At 40.1% G+C, this 25,933-nt stretch overlaps 1 protein-coding gene across 1 annotated transcript in view; it reads left to right on the top strand.

Annotated features, from left to right (window-relative positions):
* Positions 1–16,229, top strand: part of gucy2f (guanylate cyclase 2F, retinal) — a 41,118-nt gene extending 24,889 nt beyond the window's left edge. Inside the window, exons 15-18 of the mRNA XM_060898202.1 lie at positions 947–1,045; positions 8,881–8,975; positions 9,310–9,395; positions 16,145–16,229. Of these exons, the coding sequence (XP_060754185.1) occupies positions 947–1,045; positions 8,881–8,975; positions 9,310–9,395; positions 16,145–16,229 (365 nt within the window). The remainder of the gene's footprint in view (positions 1–946; positions 1,046–8,880; positions 8,976–9,309; positions 9,396–16,144) is intronic.
* The last annotated feature ends 9,704 nt before the right edge of the window (positions 16,230–25,933 follow it).

Genomic DNA, 25,933 nt, shown 5'->3' with positions numbered 1-25,933 from the left:
TGGTGGCTCTAAATTGACTATAGGTATGAATGTGAATGGTTGTTTGTCTCTATGTGTCAGCCCTGTGATGATTTGGTGACTTGTCCAGGGTGTACCCTGCCTCTCACCCATAGTCAGCTGGGATAGGCTCCAGCTTGCCTGCGACCCTGTACAGGATAAGCGGCTACAGATAATGGATGGATGGATCTTTTGGGTGGTGCAGTGGTTAGCACTGTCACCTCACAGCAAGAAGGTTCTGGGTTTGAGCCCAGCAGCCGACTGGGGCCTTTCTGTGTGTAGTTTGCATGTTTTCCTCCGGGTGTTCCGGTTTCCCCCACAGTTCAAAGACGTGCAGATTAGTTCAATTGGTTACTCTACATTGCCCATAGGTGTGTATGTGTACCTGCCACCAGATGAGGGATTGGATCCCATTGGTGTGCTATAATCACCCAAGAGAATTCAGGGAAGCTAGTTGATGGCTTCCTGGATCATTGACCCTCAACTATGAGGATGGCAGCAGACAGACAGAATTGTCACTCTATACCATGAGGTACAAATGAGGCCATCTATACCAAGCTAGAAAGATGTCTGTGACACTGTGTATTTACCATACCATTCTAGCATCCTTACCCCAGTGGTTTCACCTCCTGACTTGTCAAATTAAGAAGTTTCATGATGCCACAGAATCAAGATACCTAGATAGATAATGGATAAATGCAGGTAAATTAAAAACGAAAAGAACTAAATGTGTGAAGCTCATTTAGTGTTAAGAGGATGCTCTTTATCAGCAGAATTGTGAGAGTCTGGGATGAGCACAGGACAGTATTTATGAATACAGCAGCAGTTTTTAGGTACAAATCTAAAGTATCCTGATGAGATTATCCACTGAAGCAAGTGCAAGACTTGGAAATCAAAGGTTAACCAGAGGAACATGTTCACTCACTCAAAGTGCATTGTTTCTGTATAGGGTCATGTGTTGCTGGAGTCGTGGGTCTAACAATGCCTAGATACTGCCTTTTTGGTGATACAGTCAACACCGCCTCTCGTATGGAATCTACGGGACTGCGTGAGTAACTCCTAAATTTTTGTTCTATCCTCTTCGAATAAATTGCATCCAGTTTTTGCATGCAAACTAGATACCAAGTAAAGAACAAAACATTTCAGTACATGACAGTATCAGAAACTAATCAATCATGGGATGGTGTAATTGCAAAAAGAGTAACTGTTATAAATTATTTTCTCATAACAGCAAGAACTGAAGTGTTTTATTCCTCTTATACCGCAGCTGTTTAGATTACAATTTTTAAATGTGTTAAAGAATGATACATCATGGGGTGGCATGGTAGTGTAGTAGTTAGCACCATTGCCTCATAGCAAGAAGGTTCTGGGTTTGAACCCAGTGGCCAACGGGGGTCTTTCTGTATGGAGTTTGCATGTTCTGCGGGTGTCTGCATGGGTTTCCTCCCACAATGCAAAGACTTGCAGCTATTTCCAAAGACATGGTTGTTTCCTGAGCCTAGAAATGGGAGGGTTGTGGCAGGAAGGGCATCTGGCATAAAACTATGCTCTAATTAATATGACATGTGGATCAGTAGGGTCAACATGGACCTTGACTTGGTAACTGTACTGGACAAGGTGGAAGAAAAAGAAAGAATGATGCATCATACTTTTTATCCATTTATAGTTACATTTAAGCAATACTGCACAAGCAAGAGTTCGGTTATACGGAATACCGGCATGGTTTTGATTCTTCGCAGTTACACGACCCCATAAGTGCATCCGGTAAAAGTGGCATCCCTTCTTCCTTTTCATTTTCAGCTGAGGAGCTTTCATATTTTAAGCCAGAAGTTACAGTATATTCCTGAAAAGTATCGTTTGTAATGTCCACTGATGATATTCCTAACTCTACTGTTGTATCCATTTGGAATTAGAAAGTGGAATTTTATGCGGCAAGCACAGATGAGCAGAGATATACCATATATCCAGTGAAACGCATCCCAGTGTTGTTGTAGGAGATAATAAGCAGTCTTAAGGTGATGACACACGGGGCAACTTTTGGGGTAATATTGCCAGGCAATGTTGCCAGCAACAGGCAACCAGGTGAGACACAGGGCAATTAATTAGGACAACACACAATTGGCAGCAACCAATCAGACAAGAGCAAATCTATTGCCAGGGAGACAGACACCGCAAAAATGGACACTGAAACATTTGCAGCTGTCAGTTTTGTCTTGGCTTCAGCCTTTAAGTCAGCTCAAGTAAGTATCACTTCTGGAACAAAACTGAATAGGTACTCATCCATTATCTGTAGCCACTTATCCTGTACAGGATTGCAGGCAAGCTGGAGCCTATTCCAGCTGACTATGGGCGAGAGGCGGGATACACCCGAGACAAGTCGCCAGGTCATCGTAGGGCTGACACATAGAGACAAACAACTAGTCACACTCACATTCACACCTATGGTCAATTTAGAGTCACCAGTTAACCTAACCTGCATGTCTTTGGACTGTGGGGGAAACCGGAGCACCCGGAGGAAACCCACGCGGACATGGGGAGAACATGCAAACTCCGCACAGAAAGGCCCCCGTCGGCCACGGGGCTCGAACCCAGACCTTCTCGCTGTGAAGCAACAGCGCTAACCACTACACCACCATGCCACCTATTTTAAAACTTTTAAGTCAAAATAACCACATTATTCTGTTCATAAAACACTTTTTAAATCTCTTTAAAAATGCTACCAGCCTCAATCTCATATGTTATAAGTAATAACTGACACATACGTCACAAAAACATAACGGCAAAAACATAATCGTTTAATTTTTATCTCGGGGGAAAAAAAAGAATATGGACCAGGAGATGGCTGCTGAGGGGGAAAAGGGGATGACAGAGCTCCTGAAAGGCTTTCTTTCTTTTTTACATCCCGAAGTTTGTACTGTTTCACCCTCAGGTTCCACAAGTAGTCGTGCTCTGTATGTGAATTAGATCAGATGATAAGTTAGACAATCTCTATTACAACTCACAAAAAAAATAAAAATCATGAGCTGCCCATCACTTTTAACTTGACACAAGAGAGATAAGATTATCCCGATGTAGCTAGCGATAACTTTCAGCTAACTATGTTAGCAAAAAAACACCGCTAGTTACCTAAATCCCATTCAATCTCTATGGAGCGGTGGTTAGCTAACAGCAGTTTACACTTAGCTGAAAAAAATCGATGTCTTAATTCCAACCTGAGCACATAAAAATATAGGGTGTTCACACGGCACATATTTGCATCGATGCTGCACCGATGTATTTTGTTGCGATATATCTTACACCAGTGTAAATTTTGTGGAGCGTTCACACGTCACAACCCTGCTTACTAGAGAGAAGCGTGTTAGCACCGGTGCAGCCCCGCTTGCGGTCACACGGCAGTTTTTGCGACCGTGCAATAGTCGCAAAAACTTTATTACTATCATTTCCTATCATTATTACTATCATTTCCGATAGTAATAATGCGGAAATGAAATATGCGTATGCGTGAAAATGTACTTCCTTTTCCTGGTTGTCATGGCATCACCAAGCTCCGGGAAAACAACGTGGATGAAGACACCAGTGTTATTTTTAAGTTCGTTTCTTAGACAAGGATTTTAAGATCGTTACCTTGTTAACAGTTTCAGCGTGAATCTTCCGCCTTCCTCAGTACTGTCACCAGATGTTAGGTGGTGACGTGCCTTATCAGCTGATTTTACGTTTTATATATATATATATATATATATATATATATATATATATATATAGAATAAATAGAATGTGAGAAAGAAACAACAAAAAGACACACAAGATCCGAAAAAGAAAAAGCACACCAAGAAAACCTAAAATCAGCCATTTCAGGCCAGTGCAAACGACAAAATCATATAATGAATTGGGAAGAGGCCAGAGTCATTCGCGCTGAAGAAAATAGATACCAGCGTTGGATTTTAGAGGCAGTGGAGATACGCAAGCGGGCACAAAGGACGATAAACCGGGATGAGGGAGCATATGCGCTGTCGCACACCTGGAGCGCCGTCCTGGGGGAGCGACCTGACAGCAGGAGGCGTGAACTACCTGTCAAATTGGGTGGGACGTTCACGCCTCCGTAACGTAAAATCAGCTGATAAGGCACGTCACCACCTAACATCTGGTGACAGTTCTGAGGAAGGCGGAAGATTCACGCTGAAACTGTTAACAAGGTAACGATCTTAAAATCCTTGTCTAAGAAACGAACTTAAAAATACTTAAATAGTCAGACATAATGAACTTCCGCTACATACAGACACCAGTGTTGCCAGATACTGCTGACGTTTTCCAGCCCAAAATATGTTCATATCCGTCAAAATGCACTTAAAACCGCCCAATCTGGCAACACTGGAAGACGCGCAGTTCTGTTGTTGTTGATATTCGCCATTTTGGAAGCGCAAAATACCAGGATGCAAATTATGCAATGCCCGTATGTAATCAACTCTCCTCACGCGTAGCGAGTCTACCCCTGTAGTGTTCAGACGTCCCATTTTATATCGGTGCTGCCCCGCAAACTAGCATTTACTCCGGAGTAAATTTCTTAAACCACCTCCTGAGCAGGGTTAGATTTGCACCGGTTTAAGCAGCTTTCAGGGGCTACACCGGTATAACTTTGTACCGTGTGAACGCTCTACCGGGGCAGCCCCGGTGCTACACCGGAGTAAAAGTTGCCGTGTGAACACCCCTATAGACATCTGTTGATTAAGCATTTGATGAGGTAAATTCATCACTTTGGGTTTACACAGAACAACTTACCGGCATAAAAAGATACAAGTTGTCTCTCTTTTCTTCACGCCACTACTGGTGATGTCGCCATCTTTGTTGAAAATTTCAGAAGCTCTCGGGTGGTCAGGTGATTTGCTGCTAGCACTCTGATTGGATGATATTAAAAAATCGTTCAGATAGAAATTATGTTACCCAATCTCAATGGGAAAGTGTCAAAGCGCAATTGCCTGGCAACACCGCCCAAAAATTTCCTCTGTGTATCATCACCTTTAGAACGCTGCTCTACCAATCATATTCCTGGACCACAACTAATTGTAGTATAATTAATGCTGTAGAATGTCTGCGAGACACACTCCTCTGATCACTGACGTTATAGCAGCTACAAACAGTCGCTCTCTCACCAGCCTGTCTTCTCTCTCTCTCTCGAAGTGAGTAAGACAAAAACTTACAGCTTGTCCTGTTACTGCTCTGTCCTGGAAACATTACTGACTGTTACAAAGTGCTGACACTGGAGAGTCCTTCTATAAATGTTAAATAATCATTTCCTTACAGAAAACGTCACCATATAACTGGTTATGCAGTTTCCTAAGTTACATAACATGTTTTAATCTGTTTATTAATAGTCTATTAATACAACCCCAAATTTAAAAAAAAAGTATGTTGAAATTGAAATTAAAACTGAAAACAGTGATTTGTAAATAATCTTTGACCTGTATTGACCTCAAAACAATACAACAACATATTATTTTAGGTTTTATCTCATGAATTTTATTGGGTTTTTTTTTTAAAGTAAACGCATTTCAATTTTGATTCTTGCAACACATTTCAAAACAAAAGTTGGGATGGTAAAGCATTTACCACTTTATAATGTTGCCATCCCTTCTCACATCACGTGTTATTTTGTTCTATTCTTCCTGCAAACAGATCCTAAGGGGTGCAAGTCTTAAGTACAGGGTCGTCGTCGTTGTGATATTTTTTATTTCAAAATTCCCCAAACATTCTCTATTGAGGACAGAGGGGACACACCGTCTTCTTCCACAGCCATGCTGTTGTAATATGTGCAGAATGTGGTTTTTCATTGTCTTGTTGAAATCTCCCTGGAAAAGATGTCGTCTTAAAGGCAGAATATGTTGCTCCAAAATCTCAGTGTACTTTTCTGCATTAATGCTCCATCACAGAAGTGTAATGCCGCTTTTCCACTACAAACGCGTCTGAGTTGGGCTGAGCCGTGCCGTGCTGAGTCGAGCTGAGCGGGGCTGTTGGAGTTGCATTTCGACTACAACCGCGCTGAACCGTGCTGGCTGGAAGTGGGTGGACACATTGGGTGGAGTTAGCGAAAGTGGGTGGACGTCAGGTGATGTCGTTAAGCAGCGCAAACAGTGACATCAGTGATCTTTTAAGCGGTAGTCTCACGACCCGAATAGTAAACAATAAACATGGAGGACATGGAGTCGTTAGTGTTGCTGGTCTTGGTTCTGTGGCTTGTTGTCACCGACAACGCGGACAGATACTGGCAAGAGCGTATAGATGAGGCGAGGCACATAAGGCTTCAGAAATTCTCGTAATTCGTAATTCTTCTCCTTCCGGGTTTGCGGTGTTTACAGATCCCAGCGTACTCGCGGGGCATGTGAGGACACTCCTCCTCACCAATCAGTGCACAGGGGAGTGTCTGCTCACGCCCCCAGCCTCACTCGGCTCGCTTTGGCTCGCTTCAGCCCCACTCCAAAACCGTGCGAGTTTTAGGGGCTAAGCAGGGCTGAAGCGAGCTGAGTCGTGCTGGTTTTTGGTAGTCGAAACGCGAGCCGTGTCAGGCTGAAGTGAGCTGAAGCGAGCTGAAGTGAGCTGAACAAGGGTAGTGGAAAAGGGCCATAAGTTACCTTTGCCAAGGGCACTGACACAACCCCATACCATGACATACCCTGGTTTTTGGACTTGTTCCTGGTAACAGTCTGGATGGTCCTTTTTGTCTTTGGTCTGGAGCACACGGTGTCCATTTCTTCCAAAAAAAAAACCTGGAATACTGATTCATCTGACCACAATTCACGTTTCCATTATGTGATGGTCCATCCCAGATGCCTCCGAAGCCAGAGAAGTTGATAGTGCTTCTGGATACAGTTAACATAAGGCTTCCTTTTTGCACAGTAAAGTTTTAACTGGTATTTGTTGATGTAACTCTGTATTGTAGCTTGACAAAGTTATGCCAAAGTAATCCCGAGCCCATATGGTTATATCAGCTACAGATGAATGACGGTTCTTGATGCAGTGCCATCTGAGGGCTCAGAGATCATGGGTGTTCGGATTAGGCTTGAGCCCTTGCCCTTTAGGCACCAAAATTCCTCCAGATTCCTTGAAGCGTTTATTTATATCATGCACCATAGGGAGTGAAATATTAAAATCCCTTTCTATCCTTCTTTGAGGAACTTTGTTTTTAAACATTTCAATCATTTTCTCACGCATTTCTTGACAAACTGGAGATCCTTGGCCCATCTTTGCTCCTCAAATACCAGGCCTTTCCTGGATACTGATTTTGTCCCAAATCATGATTACAGTCACCTGTTTCAAATCACATCATTATTTAATTGTTTTACCTCATTACTAGCCCTAAATTGCCCCGTCCCAATGTTGTTGGTTTTTTTTGGAATGTCTTGCAGGCCTGAAACACAGGAATGGATGTACTGTATATTAAAGGGGAACAGAGGGCAATATATAGAGTAAATATAACAATAAAACACACATTAACGAACCTTATTCAAGACTTACAAAAGTTTTTTGTTCTAAGGTTGGAAAGTTATAGTGTTTTGAAAGTAGCTCGAGCAAACTATTTCCGCAGTTTGAACAGCCCGCCATGATATTAATTTTATCCAATCAGAATGCACGTTCATTTTCTCTGCGTAACACTCATGACGTATGTATGTGCCCAGTTGTGTTGGCTCATTGAGGTTGGGAATAGCACATGTGAAATACCTGTTTCTGCCTCTTGCGACGATTTCGCAAGTCCACGGGTGGCGCCCATCTCATTGCAGCAAATAAATTCTGCTGGACTCGTGAGCAACTCCACGTTACATTTTCCGCACGAGCACCACGCCGTGTCACCTGCACGCAGACGCTCTGCCCCGCCCCACGCTCGCCATGCCCATGGTCAGCATCAGTCTCATCCTCGCCGTCATCCGAGCTTTCTTCTCTTATTTCATCACCGGAGTCGAGAGTACCTCTCCTAGCTATTTTAAGTTCGTTTCTTAAGACAAGGATTTTTTAAGATGTTACCTTGTTGACAGTTTCGGCGAGAATCTTCCGCCTTCTTCAAAACAGTCACCAGATGTGTCCTGGAGGAGCGACCTGACAGCAGGAGGCGTGAACTACCTGTCAAATTGGGCGGGACGTTCACGCCTCCGTAGCGTAACATCAGCTGATAAGGCACGTCACCACTCGACATCTGGTGACTGTTTTGAAGAAGGCGGAAGATTCTTGCCGAAACTGTCAACAAGGTAACATCTTAAAAAATCCTTGTCTTAAGAAACAAACTTAAAATAGCTTTAATAGTTAGACATAATGAACTTCCACTACATAGTACCTCTCCTAGGTTCAAACTGGTACCCTTCTAAGCCATAGCCTGCTTGCAGTGTGTCTTGCGGGATCTCTTCGTATGATTCGACAGAGCTGTCGCTTTCACTTGATGCGCCCGACGCCATGATTACACGCTTATCTCCTCTATTTCGGAGAGTTCCGCTAGTGCAGTGGGTAGCGCTGACGTCACGGTCTTTTAAAAATGGCGACTCTTGTGCGGTTTAGCGTATAAAGTATTATATTTACAATTACCAAGATATTTCGTTGTTTTCTAGTATATAAATTTGATAGAATACTTAAGAATATGTTACTTTGTCACATCAGCAACTGTATATATTATATTTGGTACCCCTTTAACAAATGAAATTAAGTTGACCAGAAACAAAAGCATGAAATAGTCACATTTTCCATCCCATCCCATCCCAAGTTTTTCTGATTTGGGATTGTAGACTGTGAAAGTCTCCACCTTACAAGTCCCTATGCAAGTTGTTACTACAGAACTGTTAAACACTTTCCGACCAGTTGCTCTGGTATAAGATGATGATATTGTCTGGATGTTGGATTTTCTTGCAGCTTATAGAATTCATGTGAACATAAGCACTGTGAAGATTCTCCAATCACTGAATGAGGGATACCAGATAGAAGTTCGAGGAAAGACAGAATTAAAGGTACAAATCTTTTCAATTCAGTTCACTTACATCAAGTGAGTTCCCTTGGTCTGCAGTGTTCTCACTAGTGTAATGCCTCAACACTATAGTCCAGTTTATTTTCCATATGAAGTATGCTGTCATTTGAAAGCTTGATCAGCACCAAATCCTTGATATAGTACATTTAAATAAATTTAAAACACACACACACACACACACACACACACACACACACACACACAGTGCATTCAGAATGCATGATTAAACCTAAAACACTCCTTTATTGCATCTTAAGCAGTCTTTCTAATCAGTACACAGCTCTGTGTGATGTTGGATTTGATGTGTGCTGTATCAGGGTAAAGGAATTGAAGAAACCTACTGGCTTGTTGGGAAAACGAACTTTACAAAGCCTTTACCAAAGCCTCCTGAGATCAAAGCAGGGTAAGGCGATGATTTATACATCTTCCATAAACATTAGGATGAATTTCATTGAGAAAAACACTTAATACTTAGATTTAACAGTTATTCCACAAAATCGAATCATACATGAGATGATAGCCGACGAGGCGCGTAGCACCGAGTTGTCTATAACCCATGTACGACAAGATTGAGTGGAATAACTGTTTTATTCTATCCACATTCACTAGATTTGGAGAAAGAGAACATTTTTATTTTTTACAAATTCGATAAATAAAAACTTTATACAAAATGTCTAACAAAAATAATTTCCGCTTAGAACATAAACAAAACGGCGAAATGACTAGCAGTTTGTGAAAAATGTAATAATAGTAATTCTTGAAAAATAAAAAAAGATATGTTTTTACCATCAGGTACAACCCCGATTCCAAAAAAGTTGGGACAAAGTACAAATTGTAAATAAAAACGGAATGCAATGATGTGGAAGTTTCAAAATTCCATATTTTATTCAGAATAGAACATAGATGACATATCAAATGTTTAAACTGAGAAAATGTATCATTTAAAGAGAAAAATTAGGTGATTTTAAATTTCATGACAACAACACATCTCAAAAAAGTTGGGACAAGGCCATGTTTACCACTGTGAGACATCCCCTTTTCTCTTTACAACAGTCTGTAAACGTCTGGGGACTGAGGAGACAAGTTGCTCAAGTTTAGGGATAGGAATGTTAACCCATTCTTGTCTAATGTAGGATTCTAGTTGCTCAACTGTCTTAGGTCTTTTTTGTCGTATCTTCCATTTTATGATGCGCCAAATGTTTTCTATGGGTGAAAGATCTGGACTGCAGGCTGGCCAGTTCAGTACCCGGACCCTTCTTCTATGCAGCCATGATGCTGTAATTGATGCAGTATGTGGTTTGGCATTGTCATGTTGGAAAATGCAAGGTCTTCCCTGAAAGAGATGTCGTCTGGATGGGAGCATATGTTGCTGTAGAACCTGGATATACCTTTCAGCATTGATGGTGTCTTTCCAGATGTGTAAGCTGCCCATGCCACACGCACTAATGCAACCCCATACCATCAGAGATGCAGGCTTCTGAACTGAGCGCTGATAACAACTTGGGTCGTCCTTCTCCTCTTTAGTCCGAATGACACGGCGTCCCTGATTTCCATAAAGAGCTTCAAATTTTGATTCGTCTGACCACAGAACAGTTTTCCACTTTGCCACAGTCCATTTTAAATGAGCCTTGGCCCAGAGAAGACGTCAGCGCTTCTGGATCATGTTTAGATACGGCTTCTTCTTTGAACTATAGAGTTTTAGCTGGCAACGGCGGATGGCACGGTGAATTGTGTTCACAGATAATGTTCTCTGGAAATATTCCTGAGCCCATTTTGTGATTTCCAATACAGAAGCATGCCTGTATGTGATGCAGTGCCGTCTAAGGGCCCGAAGATCACAAGCACCCAGTATGGTTTTCCGGCCTTGACCCTTACGCACAGAGATTCTTCCAGATTCTCTGAATCTTTTGATGATATTATGCACTGTAGATGATGATATGTTCAAACGCTTTGCAATTTTACACTGTCGAACTCCTTTCTGATATTGCTCCACTATTTGTCGGCGCAGAATTAGGGGGATTGGTGATCCTCTTCCCATCTTTACTTCTGAGAGCCGCTGCCACTCCAAGATGCTCTTTTTATACCCAGTCATGTTAATGACCTATTGCCAATTGACCTAATGAGTTGCAATTTGGTCCTCCAGCTGTTCCTTTTTTGTACCTTTAACTTTTCCAGCCTCTTATTGCCCCTGTCCCAACTTTTTTGAGATGTGTTGCTGTCATGAAATTTCAAATGAGCCAATATTTGGCATGAAATTTCAAAATGTCTCACTTTCGTCATTTGATATGTTGTCTATGTTCTATTGTGAATACACAATAAGCTAATGCTTCTTCCTACTCCTTTTCAAACATGTTAAGTTAATATTGTTCCATTGTTTTTTAATTGAATTATGTGTTTTTATTTGTTCTTTTGTTTTTTGTGTTTGTTTTTCTTCTCTTTTGTTTTGTACTACTTTGATATGTTTGAAATAAAGCCTTCAAAAAAAACAATATCAGTTTTTGAGATTTGTAAATTATTGCAATCCATTTTTATTTACAATTTGTACTTTGTCCCAACTTTTTTGGAATCGAGGTTGTACTTTTATTCCATATTTTGTTGTTTTTTTTTTTTTTTTGTACTTTTTGGGATTTTGTTTTTGACTAGAATTTTAATTTTGTCCTCAGCTGCTTCAGCAATACACTCCGCCATTTTCTTCTTCTTCTTCTTCTTCTTTAGGGTTATTTTTGACAGCTGGCAAACCAACTTAAAGCTAGCCAGCCTTTTGATTTCATAAAATTGGTGAAATTTAGTTCCGTCTGAAATGTGGTCATTGTGATATATGTTTATTTCTGTAATATTTCACAAAATATCAGGCCATTCTGTGGCTGGGAAGTTATTTAATTTGAGGGGATTAAAGCAAATAATGTGCATGAAATTGCTCGCTTCGTGGAGTCAAGCAGACAGAGGAAGTCCGTGTGTGTGTGTGCGCACATACACAGGTTTCCCTTTGAGCGTGCACTGACAGTTCCATCATTCTGTCGCTAAACAAACAGCTGATCACACCGAGGTGCTCGCTGACCGCCAATATTTATTAGTTTGGTCCTGCGTTTCCTTTCCTTCGCCTATAACACACACTCACGTCCTCCATTTTTCTCTTCTGTTTCAAATTTCTATCCCAATGCTTTGCGCAAAACGGGAAAAGCCCACCATGTGATATATGACGTAGTTTTTTAAAATGGGTCATGTTGAAGCAGACAGGAATGGCGGAGAATTTAGAGGCACATGCCCCTAAATTCGTTAACTGTTATTATGAACAAAAAAGGTAATAAAAATGGAGGTATATGATTCGGGTTCAGTAGCGTTCGGTCCACTAAACAAAAATAGCTCTGTCAGAGAAAATTCTTTTTATGACCTACACTTGAAAAATTTGAAGGGCAGTCTACTTTTAAAGGTGCATTACCACCACCGACTGGGCTGGAGTGTGGAACAGGAGATATTTGTGGGGACTATATTATTTTAGCTATTTCTGTTTCTTTTAAAGAACTGAAAACAAAGTGATATATTTGACTTGATGCACTCCACCATTTTGTTCTTCTCTACTCATGGTACAGTGGTGCTTGAAAGTTTGTGAACCCTTTAGAATTTTCTATATTTCTGCATAAATATGACCTAAAACATCATCAGATTTTCACACAAGTCCTAAAAGTAGAGAAAGAGAACTCAGTTAAACAAATGAGACAAAAATATTATACTTGGTCATTTATTTATTGAGGAAAATGATCCAATATTACATATCTGTGAGTGGCAAAAGTATGTGAACCTTTCAGTATCTGGTGTGACCCCCTTGTGCAGCAATAACTGCAACTAAACGTTTCCAGTAACTGTTGATCAGTCCTGCACACCGGCTTGGAGGAATTTTAGCCCATTCCTCCGTACAGAACAGCTTCAACTCTGGGATGTTGGTGGGTTTCCTCACATGAACTGCTCGCTTCAGGTCCGTCCACAACATTTCCATTGGATTAAGGTCAGGACTTTGACTTGGCCACTCCAAAACATTAACTTTATTCTTCTTTAACCATTCTTTGGTAGAACGACTTGTGTGCTTAGGGTCGTTGTCTTGCTGCATGACCCACCTTCTCTTGAGATTCAGTTCATGGACAGATGTCCTGACATTTTCCTTTAGAATTCGCTGGTATAATTTAGAATTCATTGTTCCATCAATGATGGCAAGCCATCCTGGCCCAGATGCAGCAAAACAGGCCCAAACAATGATACTACCACCACCATGTTTCATAGATGGGATAAGGTACTTATGCTGGAATGCAGTGTTTTCCTTTCTCCAAACATAATGCTTCTCATTTAAACCAAAAAAATTCTGTTTTGGTCTCATCCGTCCACAAAACATTTTTCCAATAGCCTTCTGGCTTGTCCATGTGATCTTTAGCAAACTGCAGATGAGCAGCAATGTTCTTTTTGGAGAGCAGTGGCTTTCTCCTTGCAACCCTACCATGTACACTATTGTTGTTCAGTGTTCTCCTGATGGTGGACTCATGAACGTTAACATTAGCCAATGTGAGAGAGGCCTTCAGTTGCTTAGAAGTTACCCTGGGGTCCTTTGTGACCTCACTGACTATTACACACCTTGCTCTTGGAGTGATCTTTGTTGGTCGACCACTCCTGGGAGGGTAACAATGGTCTTGAATTTCCTCCATTTGTACACAATCTGTCTGACTGGGGATTAGTGGAGTCCAAACTCTTTAGAGATGGTTTTGTAACCTTTTCCAGCCTGATGAGAATCAACAACGCTTTTTCTGAGGTCCTCAGAAATCTCCTTTGTTCGTGCCATGATATACTTCCACAAACATGTGTTGTGAAGATCAGACTTTGATAGATCCCTGTTCTTTAAATAAAACAGGGTGCCCACTCACACCTGATTGTCATCCCATTGATTGAAAACACCTGACTCTAATTTCACCTTCAAATTAACTGCTAATCCTAGAGGTTCACATACTTTTGCCGCTCACAGATATGTAATATTGGATCATTTTCCTCAATAAATAAATGACCAAGTATAATATTTTTGTCTCATTTGTTTAACTGGGTTCTCTTGATCTACTTTTAGGACTTGTGTGAAAATCTGATGTTGTTTTAGGTCATATTTATGCAGAAATATAGAAAATTCTAAAGGGTTCACAAACTTTCAAGCACCACTGTATATGAGCTGATAGCCGAGCAATAGAGTAGCCAATCAGAGCGCGCGATTGCTCATATCCAGTGAATGTGGATAGAATAATTATATCTACACTGTCTAAAATACTACACTGGAATGTTTTTTTTTTTTTCTGGAATGAATCGATTGAAGCTTGACTTTTCACTCACTCTGAATTGGATGGTAAAATTTTGTGCACCAGGGACAACCACGGTTTGAGCGCTGAAGAGATTGCTGCTTACAAGAAAAAGAAAGCTGAGAAAAAGACTTGACTCTCTGAGTCAGAAAGCAAGGAGGTAGCGCCTTGCATGCCATGCTGTATCGTGATGTGTGGTGTTAAAGACGCCGTGATGCGTTAGCGTAGATGTCTATTCATTTGCCTTACAGTTGTTCGTGTTTTATCAGTGTACATGTTTTAGTTTGGTTTCTTTTGCATTGTGCACGCATAGAGCCACTAATGTGATGTGCGCTTAAGTGCAAAAGTTTGCATCCCCAAATGAAAATTGACAGTTTGTTTGTCAGATGTTCAATCATCATAACAGATCAGAAAAAAAAATGCATGTTGAAATATTGCGACTTAAAAAAAGTTCAAATGGTATTTCTTAATGTATATAAATATATATATATTTTTTGTTGCTGACGTTCACGCTAAACATAGGCGAGATATTTCTGGTTTAGGTGGTGTAAAAGATGCTTTCTGGATTCCCATTAACTTTTATTTTGAATGTTAAAACTAATTAAATAATTCTACAATTTGTAGACAACTTCCAAACTATATGGGTGTAATATTTTTTTTTTCACCCAGCAACCAAGTGGATGCAAACTTTTACACCCTTTTTCCCACTTTTATGAAATATTGTACAACTCAGAGTTTTATTCACAGACAGTCAGCGGAGTTGCTGGCTTTTCTTCCAAATAAGATTAAAGGACCTTGAGTTACAGTACTGTGCAAAAGTCTTTGCCCCCCTATTTTTTTTTTCCATACAAACTTTGTTATCGATTTCTATTTTATGACTTCTACATGGGTGGCACGGTGGTGTAGTGGTTAGCGCTGTCGTCCCACAGCGAGAAGGTCCGGGTTCGAGCCCCGTGGCCGGCGAGGGCCTTTCTGTGCGGAGTTTGCATGTTCTCCCCGTGTCCGCGTGGGTTTCCTCCGGGTGCTCCGGTTTCCCCCACAGTCCAAAGACATGCAGGTTAGGTTAACTGGTGACTCTAAATTGAGCGTAGGTGTGAATGTGAGTGTGAATGGTTGTCTGTGTCTATGTGTCAGCCCTGTGATGACCTGGCGACTTGTCCAGGGTGTACCCCGCCTTTCACCCGTAGTCAGCTGGGATAGGCTCCAGCTTGCCTGCGACCCTGTAGAACAGGATAAAGCGGCTAGAGATAATGAGATGAGATGAGATAAGACTTCTACATGATTGAGTCAAAACATTACAAAAACATTTTAGAGTTCCAAACATTTGTTTCATTTTCCAGCACAAAATTAAATGTTACAAGGAAAAAAAAAATTCTGTGTCTGAGCAGTGTATTCCATAAGAGAGCACTTTTCAGATGAAAAAAGAAAACGTAATGAAGGCTGCTGGGTTTTGGTGTAAAATGAAGACGCGAGTGTGACGGTCAAAGTGTCCAGAAGAACTGGGGCTGGTTCTGGAAGATGCTCAGTAAAGCCTACAGCTCATTTCCGCATAAAACTGCAACTCACTGGACTTCAGACTACTATTTATTTATTTTTTTTAATCAAAGGGTCGTGTCACACCAAATATCGACTTTGTTATATTAATTTATCATGGCTTGCTGCTTACTGTTTATCGTATTTTTTAATGTTGACACATTTCATTTCATTATTTTTAAGCCATTTTTTAGTCTACAGCATTTCTTTACATGTCCCTAAGACTTTTGCACCTATAAAGTGAAAAATTGTTTACTCCTCCTTATGTCCATCTAATGTAATATTCCTGTTTTAGGGATAACTGGCAGGACATGGTGACGGAAGAGATCAAGGAGATTTTCCGGAAGGCAAACAGACAAGTGGACAAGCCTAAAATCTAAAACTGAATTCGGAAAACACAGGGACAAAGACATTCAGGAGTACAGGATGGATGACAAGGACCTATAGGAGTGTGTGAGTGTGTATCCGTCTGTGATTGCTGCAGCTTACAGAGACTTCTTTAATAGGATTGACCCTCGTCTGTCTAATCTGCCTCTGGCCAGCACAGCAGAAAGAGCAGCACACTAATGAAATGAGAGATGAGGAAACGGGTGATCAGAGGGAGGGTGTGTGTTCTTGCTCAGGATGAACTGCAGGCACTGGCCATTTGCTTTGGCCACCAAGTGGCTCTTTTCTCATATTCACTCAGGTTTATGTCCAGCGTCATCCAGATCTCACTGTCATACGAGTCATTTATGCTAATTGATGCTAATTGATTATCATAAATGTCACAGTATTTTTTTTTGTCTGTGTAATAATGATTAGGTAATCAGATTGGCCAAAGGTTTCGCCAATATCTTTACCTAGGATTTAATTCTTTACTGATATACGGTATAAGCAAGAGTGATGTTTATGACAAATCACATGAATAACACACACACACACAAAACAAAACAAATCCCTAGAATGCAGAACCCGTTATGTAAAATATAATTTTTTTTTCTTTTTAAAAACAAGGATGAGCAAATGAAACATCTGGACCAGATGGTTGGTTGGTTGTTTTTTGATGATGATGAGTTTATTTAGTAAAATAATGTACAAAATACAAGTATAGTGCACATTAAAATACATGGATAGCATAATAAAGTGTAAACACTCATTTCCATTGTGGTCCAAGTACATCAAGTGCCAAAAAAAGGGTCCAAAGGCTATAAACAAAAAAAAAGGGGGGGGGGGGGCAGGAGGTATACAAAATAAAATATGGCAAATATTTTAATTTCAAATTTAAATTTAAATCCATATTGCATGAGGCGAGATCTTAACATCGTAATTCATTTTTCTTTTTTTCTGTTCATTCTGTCTGAATGTTTTCTTTATAATCGCATGAGCAACACTACATTTATACATATTCATATATATATATATATATATATATATATATATATATATACAGTGGTGCTTGAAAGTTTGTGAGCCCTTTAGAATTTTCTATATTTCTGCATAAATATGACCTAAAACATCATCAGATTTTCACACAAGTCCTAAAAGTAGATAAAGAGAACCCAGTTAAACAAATGAGACAAAAATATTATACTTGGTCATTTATTTATTGAGGAAAATGATCCAATATTACATATCTGTGAGTGGCAAAAGTATGTGAACGTTTGCTTTCAGTATCTGGTGTGACCCCCTTGTGCAGCAATAACTGCAACTAAACATTTCCAGTAACTGTTGATCAGTCCTGCACACTGGCTTGGAGGAATTTTAGCCCATTCCTCCATACAGAACAGCTTCAACTCTGGGATGTTGGTGGGTTTCCTCACATGAACTGATCGCTTCAGGTCCGTCCACAACATTTCCATTGGATTAAGGTCAGGACTTTGACTTGGCCATTCCAAAACATGAACTTTATTCTTCTTTAACCAGAACAACTTGTGTGCTTAGGGTCATTGTCTTGCTGCATGACCCACCTTCTCTTGAGATTCAGTTCATGGACAGATGTCCTGACATTTTCCTTTAGAATTCGCTGGTATAATTTAGAATTCATTGTTCCATCAATGATGGCAAGCCATCCTGGCTGAGATGCAGCAAAACAGGCCCAAACCATGATACTACCACCACCATGTTTCACAGATGGGATAAGGTTCTTATGCTGGAATGCAGTGTTTTCCTTTCTCCAAACATAATGCTTCCCATTTAAACCAAAAAATTCTGTTTTGGTCTCATCCGTCCACAAAACATTTTTCCAATAGCCTTCTGGCTTGTCCATGTGATCTTTAGCAAACTGCAGACGAGCAGCAATGTTCTTTTTGGAGAGCAGTGGCTTTCTCCTTGCAACCCTACCATGTACACTATTGTTGTTCAGTGTTCTCCTGATGGTGGACTCATGAACATTAACATTAGCCAATGTGAGAGAGGCCTTCAGTTGCTTAGAAGTTACCCTGGGGTCCTTTGTGACCTCACTGACTATTACACGCCTTGTTCTTGGAGTGATCTTTGTTGGTCGACCACTCCTGGGGAGGGTAACAATGGTCTTGAATTTCCTCCATTTGTACACAATCTGTCTGACTGGGGATTAGTGGAGTCCAAACTCTTTAGAGATGGTTTTGTAACCTTTTCCATCCTGATGAGCATCAACAACGCTTTTTCTGAGGTCCTCAGAAATCTCCTTTGTTCGTGCCATGATACACTTCCACAAACATGTGTTGTGAAGATCAGACTTTGATAGATCCCTGTTCTTTAAATAAAACAGGGTGCCCACTCACACCTGATTGTCATCCCATTGATTGAAAACACCTGACTCTAATTTCACCTTCAAATGAACTGCTAATCCTAGAGGTTCACATACTTTTGCCACTCACAGATATGTAATATTGGATCATTTTCCTCAATAAATAAATGACCAAGTATAATATTTTTGTCTCATTTGTTTAACTGGGTTCTCTTGATCTACTTTTAGGACTTGTGTGAAAATCTGATGTTGTTTTAGGTCATATTTTTGCAGAAATATAGAAAATTCTAAAGGGTTCACAAACTTTCAAGCACCACTGTGTGTATACTGTATATATATATATATATATATATATATATATATATATATATAAAGCTGTTTAGTTGCTTGGCCTATTAAATCTTATTAAATATGTATAAAGTTCATGAAAAAAAACCACCCGAACGGCATTACACTAGTCATTACGTATCACTTACTTAGGCCCTTCACTCCCCGCGGCATATAGACCATCGACAATCCTTTCCCAACACACACGATCCTGGGCCCTTCTCCCTGCATCCGTCCAACTTAATCCTTTCTTCCTTAGTTCTTTCTTTGAACCTCTCCTCCAGCTGTTTCACAGCCCTCCCCGCTTCCTCTTTCCTTGAGGGTTCCAGGTCAATGCCCGTCACGTGATGTTCCTCTCTGGCTTATTCATGGTGTGGCCCATCCACCCCCATTTCCTCCTCCTTATCTAACAGATTCTTCCCCCACTTGCTTCCATAGCTCCTTATTGGTAACCTTCTCCTTCCAACATATTCGCAATATTCTCCTCAGACAGCTTTCTGGATTTTCTTCCTGGACTTCTTGGTTGTCATCCGCATTTCTGCCCTATACAATAACACAGACTTCACATTAGATGTGAAAATCCGGAGTTTGGTTTTCGTTGTAAGCACTTTGGATGCCCATACTGTACGTTCTTCAACAGGAGGAAGGCAGACCTCCTCGCCTTCCCAATCCTAGTTGTAATATCCTTCTCCGTACCCCCGAGGCGATCCACTACACTTCCAAGCTAGGTGAACGAGTCCACGTCTTTGAGAGGCTGTCCATCGACTAGTCATTATGTATCAATCAGGCTTTTAATATCTTGGCTGTGGATGGAAAGGCAGAAATGAAAGAAAAGAGAGAAACGGAAGGTAAATGAACATTCAAGGTGGTATCTGAATGACAGATCATGATATTTTCATTCCTTTGGCACTTTATCCCTGAACACAAGGCACTTTATGGATAAAATGGAAGAGCCCGGATTTTTTATCCCTGCAGGCTGAAAGACCCAAAGGGGGATTATGTCACTGCGATTTCTGTCCATCTGTCCCAGAAAGGGTACTCACCTTCTGAAATCAACTCCTCTCACAATTTTTGGAGGAATTTCACGCAACTTGGCGGGATTCTTTGTTATATGTCGTTAATACGCATATTGTAATTTTGTTAAATTGGGTCACATTTTACCAGAGTTACAGCCCTTGATTAACAAAATTATACTTTGACAATTTCATGAGAGTGTGTTTTCCTTCTGAAATCAACTCCTCTCACAATTTTAGGACGAATTTCACCAAACTTGGAAAAAGGCCTTGGTATGTGTCGGTAATATGCATATTGTAATTTCATTAAATTCGGTCATATTTTACCAGAGTTGTGGTGCCTTGATTAACAACCTTGTACTTTGACAATTTCATGAAGGTGTGCTTGCCTTCTGACATCAACTCCTCTCACAATTTTTGGACAAATTTCTCAAAGCCTGGCAAAAGGCCGTGTTATATGACGGTAATACGCTGATTGTGATTTAATTTCGTTTGTGAAAATTTTCCCAGAGTTTTGACCCTTGATTAAATAACTTGTACTTTGGCAATTTCATGAGGGTGGACGTTCTTCTGAAATCAACTCCTCTCACAATTTGTGGAGGAATTTCACCAAACTTGGCAAAAGGCTTTGTTATATGACAGTTATACACATACTGAAATTTCATTTAATTTGGGCAAATTTTCCCAGAGTTATGCCCTTGATTATTAACAAACTTTTACTTTGGCAATTTCATCAAGGTGTGCTTGCTTTCTGAAATCAACTTCCCTCACAATTTTTATCCCCCGCTGGACGAAAGGCCTGAACGGGGATTATGTCGTGTTGATGTCCATCCATCTATCCCAGGAAGGATACTCACCTTCTGAAATCAACTCCTCTCACAATTTTTGGAGGAATTTCACAAAACTGGACAGGATTCTTTTTATATGTCCGTAATACGCACATTTTAACTTTGTTCAATTCAGTTGCATTTTACCAGAGTTATGGCACAGTTACCAGTGGGGGATATTGTGCTCTCAGAGCACTCTTGTTAGGGTGAGCCAAAGACTGTGGTGCCATTTGGACCATTTTTCAACAATGAATCTAAGAAAATGTGCACAAAATGTTACATGTAAACATCCAAAATATATTAGAAAATAATGTCTTATATTAACTACAACCCCAATTCCAAAAAAGTTGGGACATGGTGTAAAATCTAAAAAACAGAATGAGAAGATTTGCAAATCATGGAAACCCTACATTTCATTGAAAATAGTACAAAGACAACATATCACATGTTGGAACTGAGAAATTTTATTGTTTTTTGAAAAATTTCTGCTCATTTTGAATTTGATGTCAGCAACATGTTTCAGAAAAGTTGGGACAGGGGCAACAAAAGACTGAAAATGTTGTGTAATGCTAAAAAACTAATTTGGTTAATTCTCAACAGGCCAGTAAGATGATTGTGTATAAAAAGAGCATCCTAGAGAGGCGGAGTCTCTCAGAAGTAAAGATGGGGTGGGGTTCACCACTCTGTGAAAGACTGCGTGGGCAAACAGTGCAACAATTTAAGAATAACGTTCCTCAATGTAAAACTGCAAAGAATTTGGGGATCACATCATCTATGGTCCATCATATCATTAAAAGATTCAGAGAATCTGGAGAAATCTCTGTATGCAAGAGACAAGGCTGAAAACTGACACTGGATGCCTGTGATCTTCAGGTCCTCAGGAGACACTGCATTAAAAGCAGACACGTGTCTGTAGTGGAAATCACTGTATGGGCTCAGGAACACTTCAAAAAACCATCGTCTGTGAAAACAGTTCATTACTGCATCCACAAACGCAAGTTAAAACCAGATATAAACAATATCCAGAAACCCCGCCCCCTTCTCTGGGCCTGAGCTCTTTTATGATGGAATGAGGCGACGTGGAAAACTGTCTAATGAATCAAAAGTAGAAATTCTTTTTAGAAATCATGGACCCCACGTCCTCCAGGCTAAAGAGGAGAGGGACCATCCGGCTTGTTATCAGTGCACATCTCAAAAGCCAGCATCTGTGATGGTATGAAGGTGCATTAGTGCACATGGCATGGGTAGCTTGTACATCTGGGAAGGCATCATTAATGCTGAATGATATATACACGTTTCAGAGCAATATGCTGCCATCCAAACTAAATCTTTTTCAGGGAAGGCCTTCCTTCTTTCAGCAAGACAATGCCAAACCGCTTTCTGTGCATATTAAAACTACATGGCTCCATAGTAAAAGAGTCCGGGTGCTAAACTGGCCTGCTGCAGTCCAGACCTGTCTCCCTTTTAAAACATTTGGCGCATTATGAAGCGCAAAATACGACAAAGGAGATCCCGAACTGTTGAGCATCTGAAATTGTATATCAGGCAAGAATGGGACAACATTTCTCTTTCAAAACTACAGCAGCTGGTCTCCTCAGTTCCCAAATGTTTATAGAGTGTTGTTAACAGTAGAGATAATGCAACACAGTGGTAAACACGCCCCTGTCCCAACTTTTCTGAAAGATGTTGCTGACATCAAATTCAAAATGAGCATATATTTCTCAAAAAACAATAAAATTTCTCAGTTTCGATATATGATATGTTGTCTTTGTACTATTTTCAATTAAATATAGCATTTCCATGATTTGTAAAGTATCGCATTCTGTCTTTATTTACAGTTTACACAGCGTCCCAACTTTTTTGGAATTGGGGTTGTATATATTGAGTTGCAAGGTTGTTGTTACTGTTGTACTTTACAAAAAAAAGGTAACTCAGTGTATATATGCTATGTTTCTGAATACACAAAAAGTTGATATTTTTAGGTATAACAGTCCATTAATGAATAAACTGATAACAAGTTGGATATTGTAATATATGTTATTTATGTTTAGGAAAACATACAGTGTATAGAGGACATTACATGGTTGCGTGAAGATGTAAAGTTCATCATCGAGTGGTGAATATCACGAGTGAGCGAAGTGATTGAGTGAAAATATTTTCAACATGAGAAGATAAACTTCATATCTTTGCACCACTGTGTTATGTTATTTATATTATATGGCTATATCCACATTAAAAAATAGGCAAGTTAATCAAAATAATTTAAAATTTGAACCGGTTCACCATCTTGACAATGTGCCTCCAGTCAATGGGAAAACACTGGGAGTGACATCATCAGAGTGAAATATCAGGAATTATTATACATACAGGACACTTTTTCGATGGAATAAAAACATGTGTTCCATTCCCTTCTAGCGGGTTTCATTCATTTGGTTTGATAGCATGCAATATTGTTAGCATATCGCTTATCCTACGTGTATTACGTCACTCTACCCAATGGAGAATGAGTGTTGAAGATGGTTTACAATATTGTATGGTTGTCAAGACAACATGATGCCACATGTTGGAGACATAAAACTTCCGTGTTCATGAGTGACTGTGACAATTTGTAAATGAACATGGCCACCAGGTTTGCTTCGTTAAGTACGGAAAATTTTTAGAGAATTTTGGCTGCCAGTTAGTTCCGTTGTGTGTAGCTGTCGATGTTGATTTTAAAAGTAACTCAGTAAATTACAGAGGGAAATGAATACTTAAGTCTGAGTGAAAAATACTGTAGCAAGTGTGCAGCATGGAAGAAGAGTCTGGAGACAGAAATCTTAGTTTCTCAGTTGTTAGCCTGTGCTAGTAGCTCTTGGTAGCACTGGCTTGACTGTGCTAGCATTGGCCTTCACGAACATTACTGATGAATGCTACACTGGCTGGAAGGTGACTGGACTGCCGCGCTAATAGCACTGAGTCACCGGTAAGCTCGTATTGGCCTTCGAGAATGCTGATATGAAGAGAGTGTATAATAATAATAATAATAATAATAATAATAATAATAATGATAATAATAATAATAATATTGGCTGGCTTTTTTTCATGGTATATCAGATATATTCCATTCAGCTACTCATCTTCAACTCATTCAATATCATGCTAGCTGAACGGAATATATCTGATATACCACTCAACGCCAGCCGATATTATTTAATTGTCACTCAGATCCGTGATGTATTTTGTATGAAAAATGTGAAATTTTCAACACGAGAAGATAAACTTCAAATCTTCAAGCCAACATGTGATTTTCTTTTTATTATATCGACACATCCACAAACAAAAAATCCCCGAATTTATCAGAGCAATTAATCAATTTCCTTACAATTGCTAAAGCCACTTCATTAGACCTGTGCATATTTCCCTTTTGGGGATTAGTAATCAATCAATCAATCAATCAATCAATGGGGTAATGATTATAATAAACCAGCTGTAACATTTAACAAGGAAGCACATCATATAGTGACCTGATTACTAAAATGTTTACATGTAAATGCTGTAAATGTTGAGAAGGACTTTATATTTCATTTAGGAAACTTTATACTGCCCTCATGTGGCTGTGTCTGGTATCACAACTTCTCCCTGGAATTAAAAAATATCAAAACAAGTACACTAAATATAAACGATGAGGAAGTCTCAAACCACAAGTTGAAATTCTGTCATTTTTGTGACTTAATATCTCATTACTTTGACTTCCTGTCATTTTTCACAATATTATTTTATTAATTTGTCTTAATATCTCATTGTTGGGTGGCACTGTGGTGCAGTAGTTAGCGCTGTCACCTCACAGCAAAAAGATTCTGGATTCAAACCTTGCGGCTGACCGCGACCTTTCTGTGTGGAGTTTGCACATTCTCCCTGTGTCTGTGTGGGTTTCCTCCAGGTCCTCTGGTTTCCTCCCACAGACATGCGGATTAGGTCAAATGGATACTCTAAATAACCCTAACCCATAACTATGTCATCGCTTGTTTACCGCAGTGCATTATGGGCGATAATGGGGTCAGCTCCGCTATATTGTTTACTTTCGCCTTTGTTAAACACTGCATTGTTGTTTCTAACCAGTTTTAATCACACCTGAAGTGAACTGCTCTGTGCCTTACTGTGTCTCCACAACAAAGAGAACACCTCATTTGAGCTTTTATCAGCTGCCAGTCGAGAAGAAGAGAAGAAAGAAATGGATAAGTTTAATCCGCAATGAAAACCTTCGAACTGAATCGAAATGGACGAGTGTTTGTAGCTTACATTTCTCTGGTGGGAAAAAAGACGTACTTAAACCATGACCTAGGAATATTTCCATGGCCTGCAGGACGGCCTTCGGTTATTGAAGATTATAACAATTGACACTGTTCATCGTCTGAAACTAGCGACATTCCAAAGCCTGTAAAATGAAGAAGCATTCTTTGGCCTTTGCCTCTCAAAGTACCGAAGCACTCGGCAGCCGAACGAGCCTGTCGGACCGATAAAACTCCCAAACCACAACGGGTTCTCTTTCGGGTATGTATAATGTTCAGCGTACCTCATTTATACTGAACATGACACGGCAGATCAGTGGGTTTCCAACTTTTTTTTTTTAGTAATGTTTCCTGATATCAAGTTTTATTTAACTAATCATTCATTTATTTATAAATGTTTTGATGCTGCTTATCTGGGCCCAGGATCACGAAGCAATCTTAGACTTATGTCAAAGTAGATTTTTCATAATAGTTTCCCTGACTGCATCTGTAACTTTCATTGTGTTGGATCAAGATTTGTGTTGGAACAAGGCGAAGATTTCATTAGAACAAAGCTTCTTAGAAAATGGTAAGGAATACATGAAGATTAAAAGAAACAAATTTAGACATAAGTCTACGATTGCTTCGTGATCCCTGGGCCTGTAGTCCAGGGGTGTGATTAATTAATTAATTAATTAATTAATTAATTAATTAATTAATTAGCCAGGGTGGCACGGTGGTGTAGTGGTTAGCGCTGTCACCTCACAGCAAGAAGGTCAAGGTTCGAGCCCCGTGGCCGGCGAGGGCCTTTCTGTGCGGAGTTTGCATGTTCTCCCCGTGTCTGCGTGGGTTTCCTCTGGGTGCTCCGGTTTCCCCCACAGTCCAAAGACATGCAGGTTAGGTTAACTGGTGACTCTAAATTGACCGTAGGTGTGAATGTGAGTGTGAATGGTTGTCTGT

Source organism: Neoarius graeffei, chromosome 17 (assembly GCF_027579695.1).
Source record: "Neoarius graeffei isolate fNeoGra1 chromosome 17, fNeoGra1.pri, whole genome shotgun sequence".
NCBI lineage: Eukaryota > Metazoa > Chordata > Actinopteri > Siluriformes > Ariidae > Neoarius > Neoarius graeffei.
The sequence above is the reverse complement of the archived record's forward strand: the minus strand, read 5'-3'. Positions and strand labels throughout refer to the sequence as shown.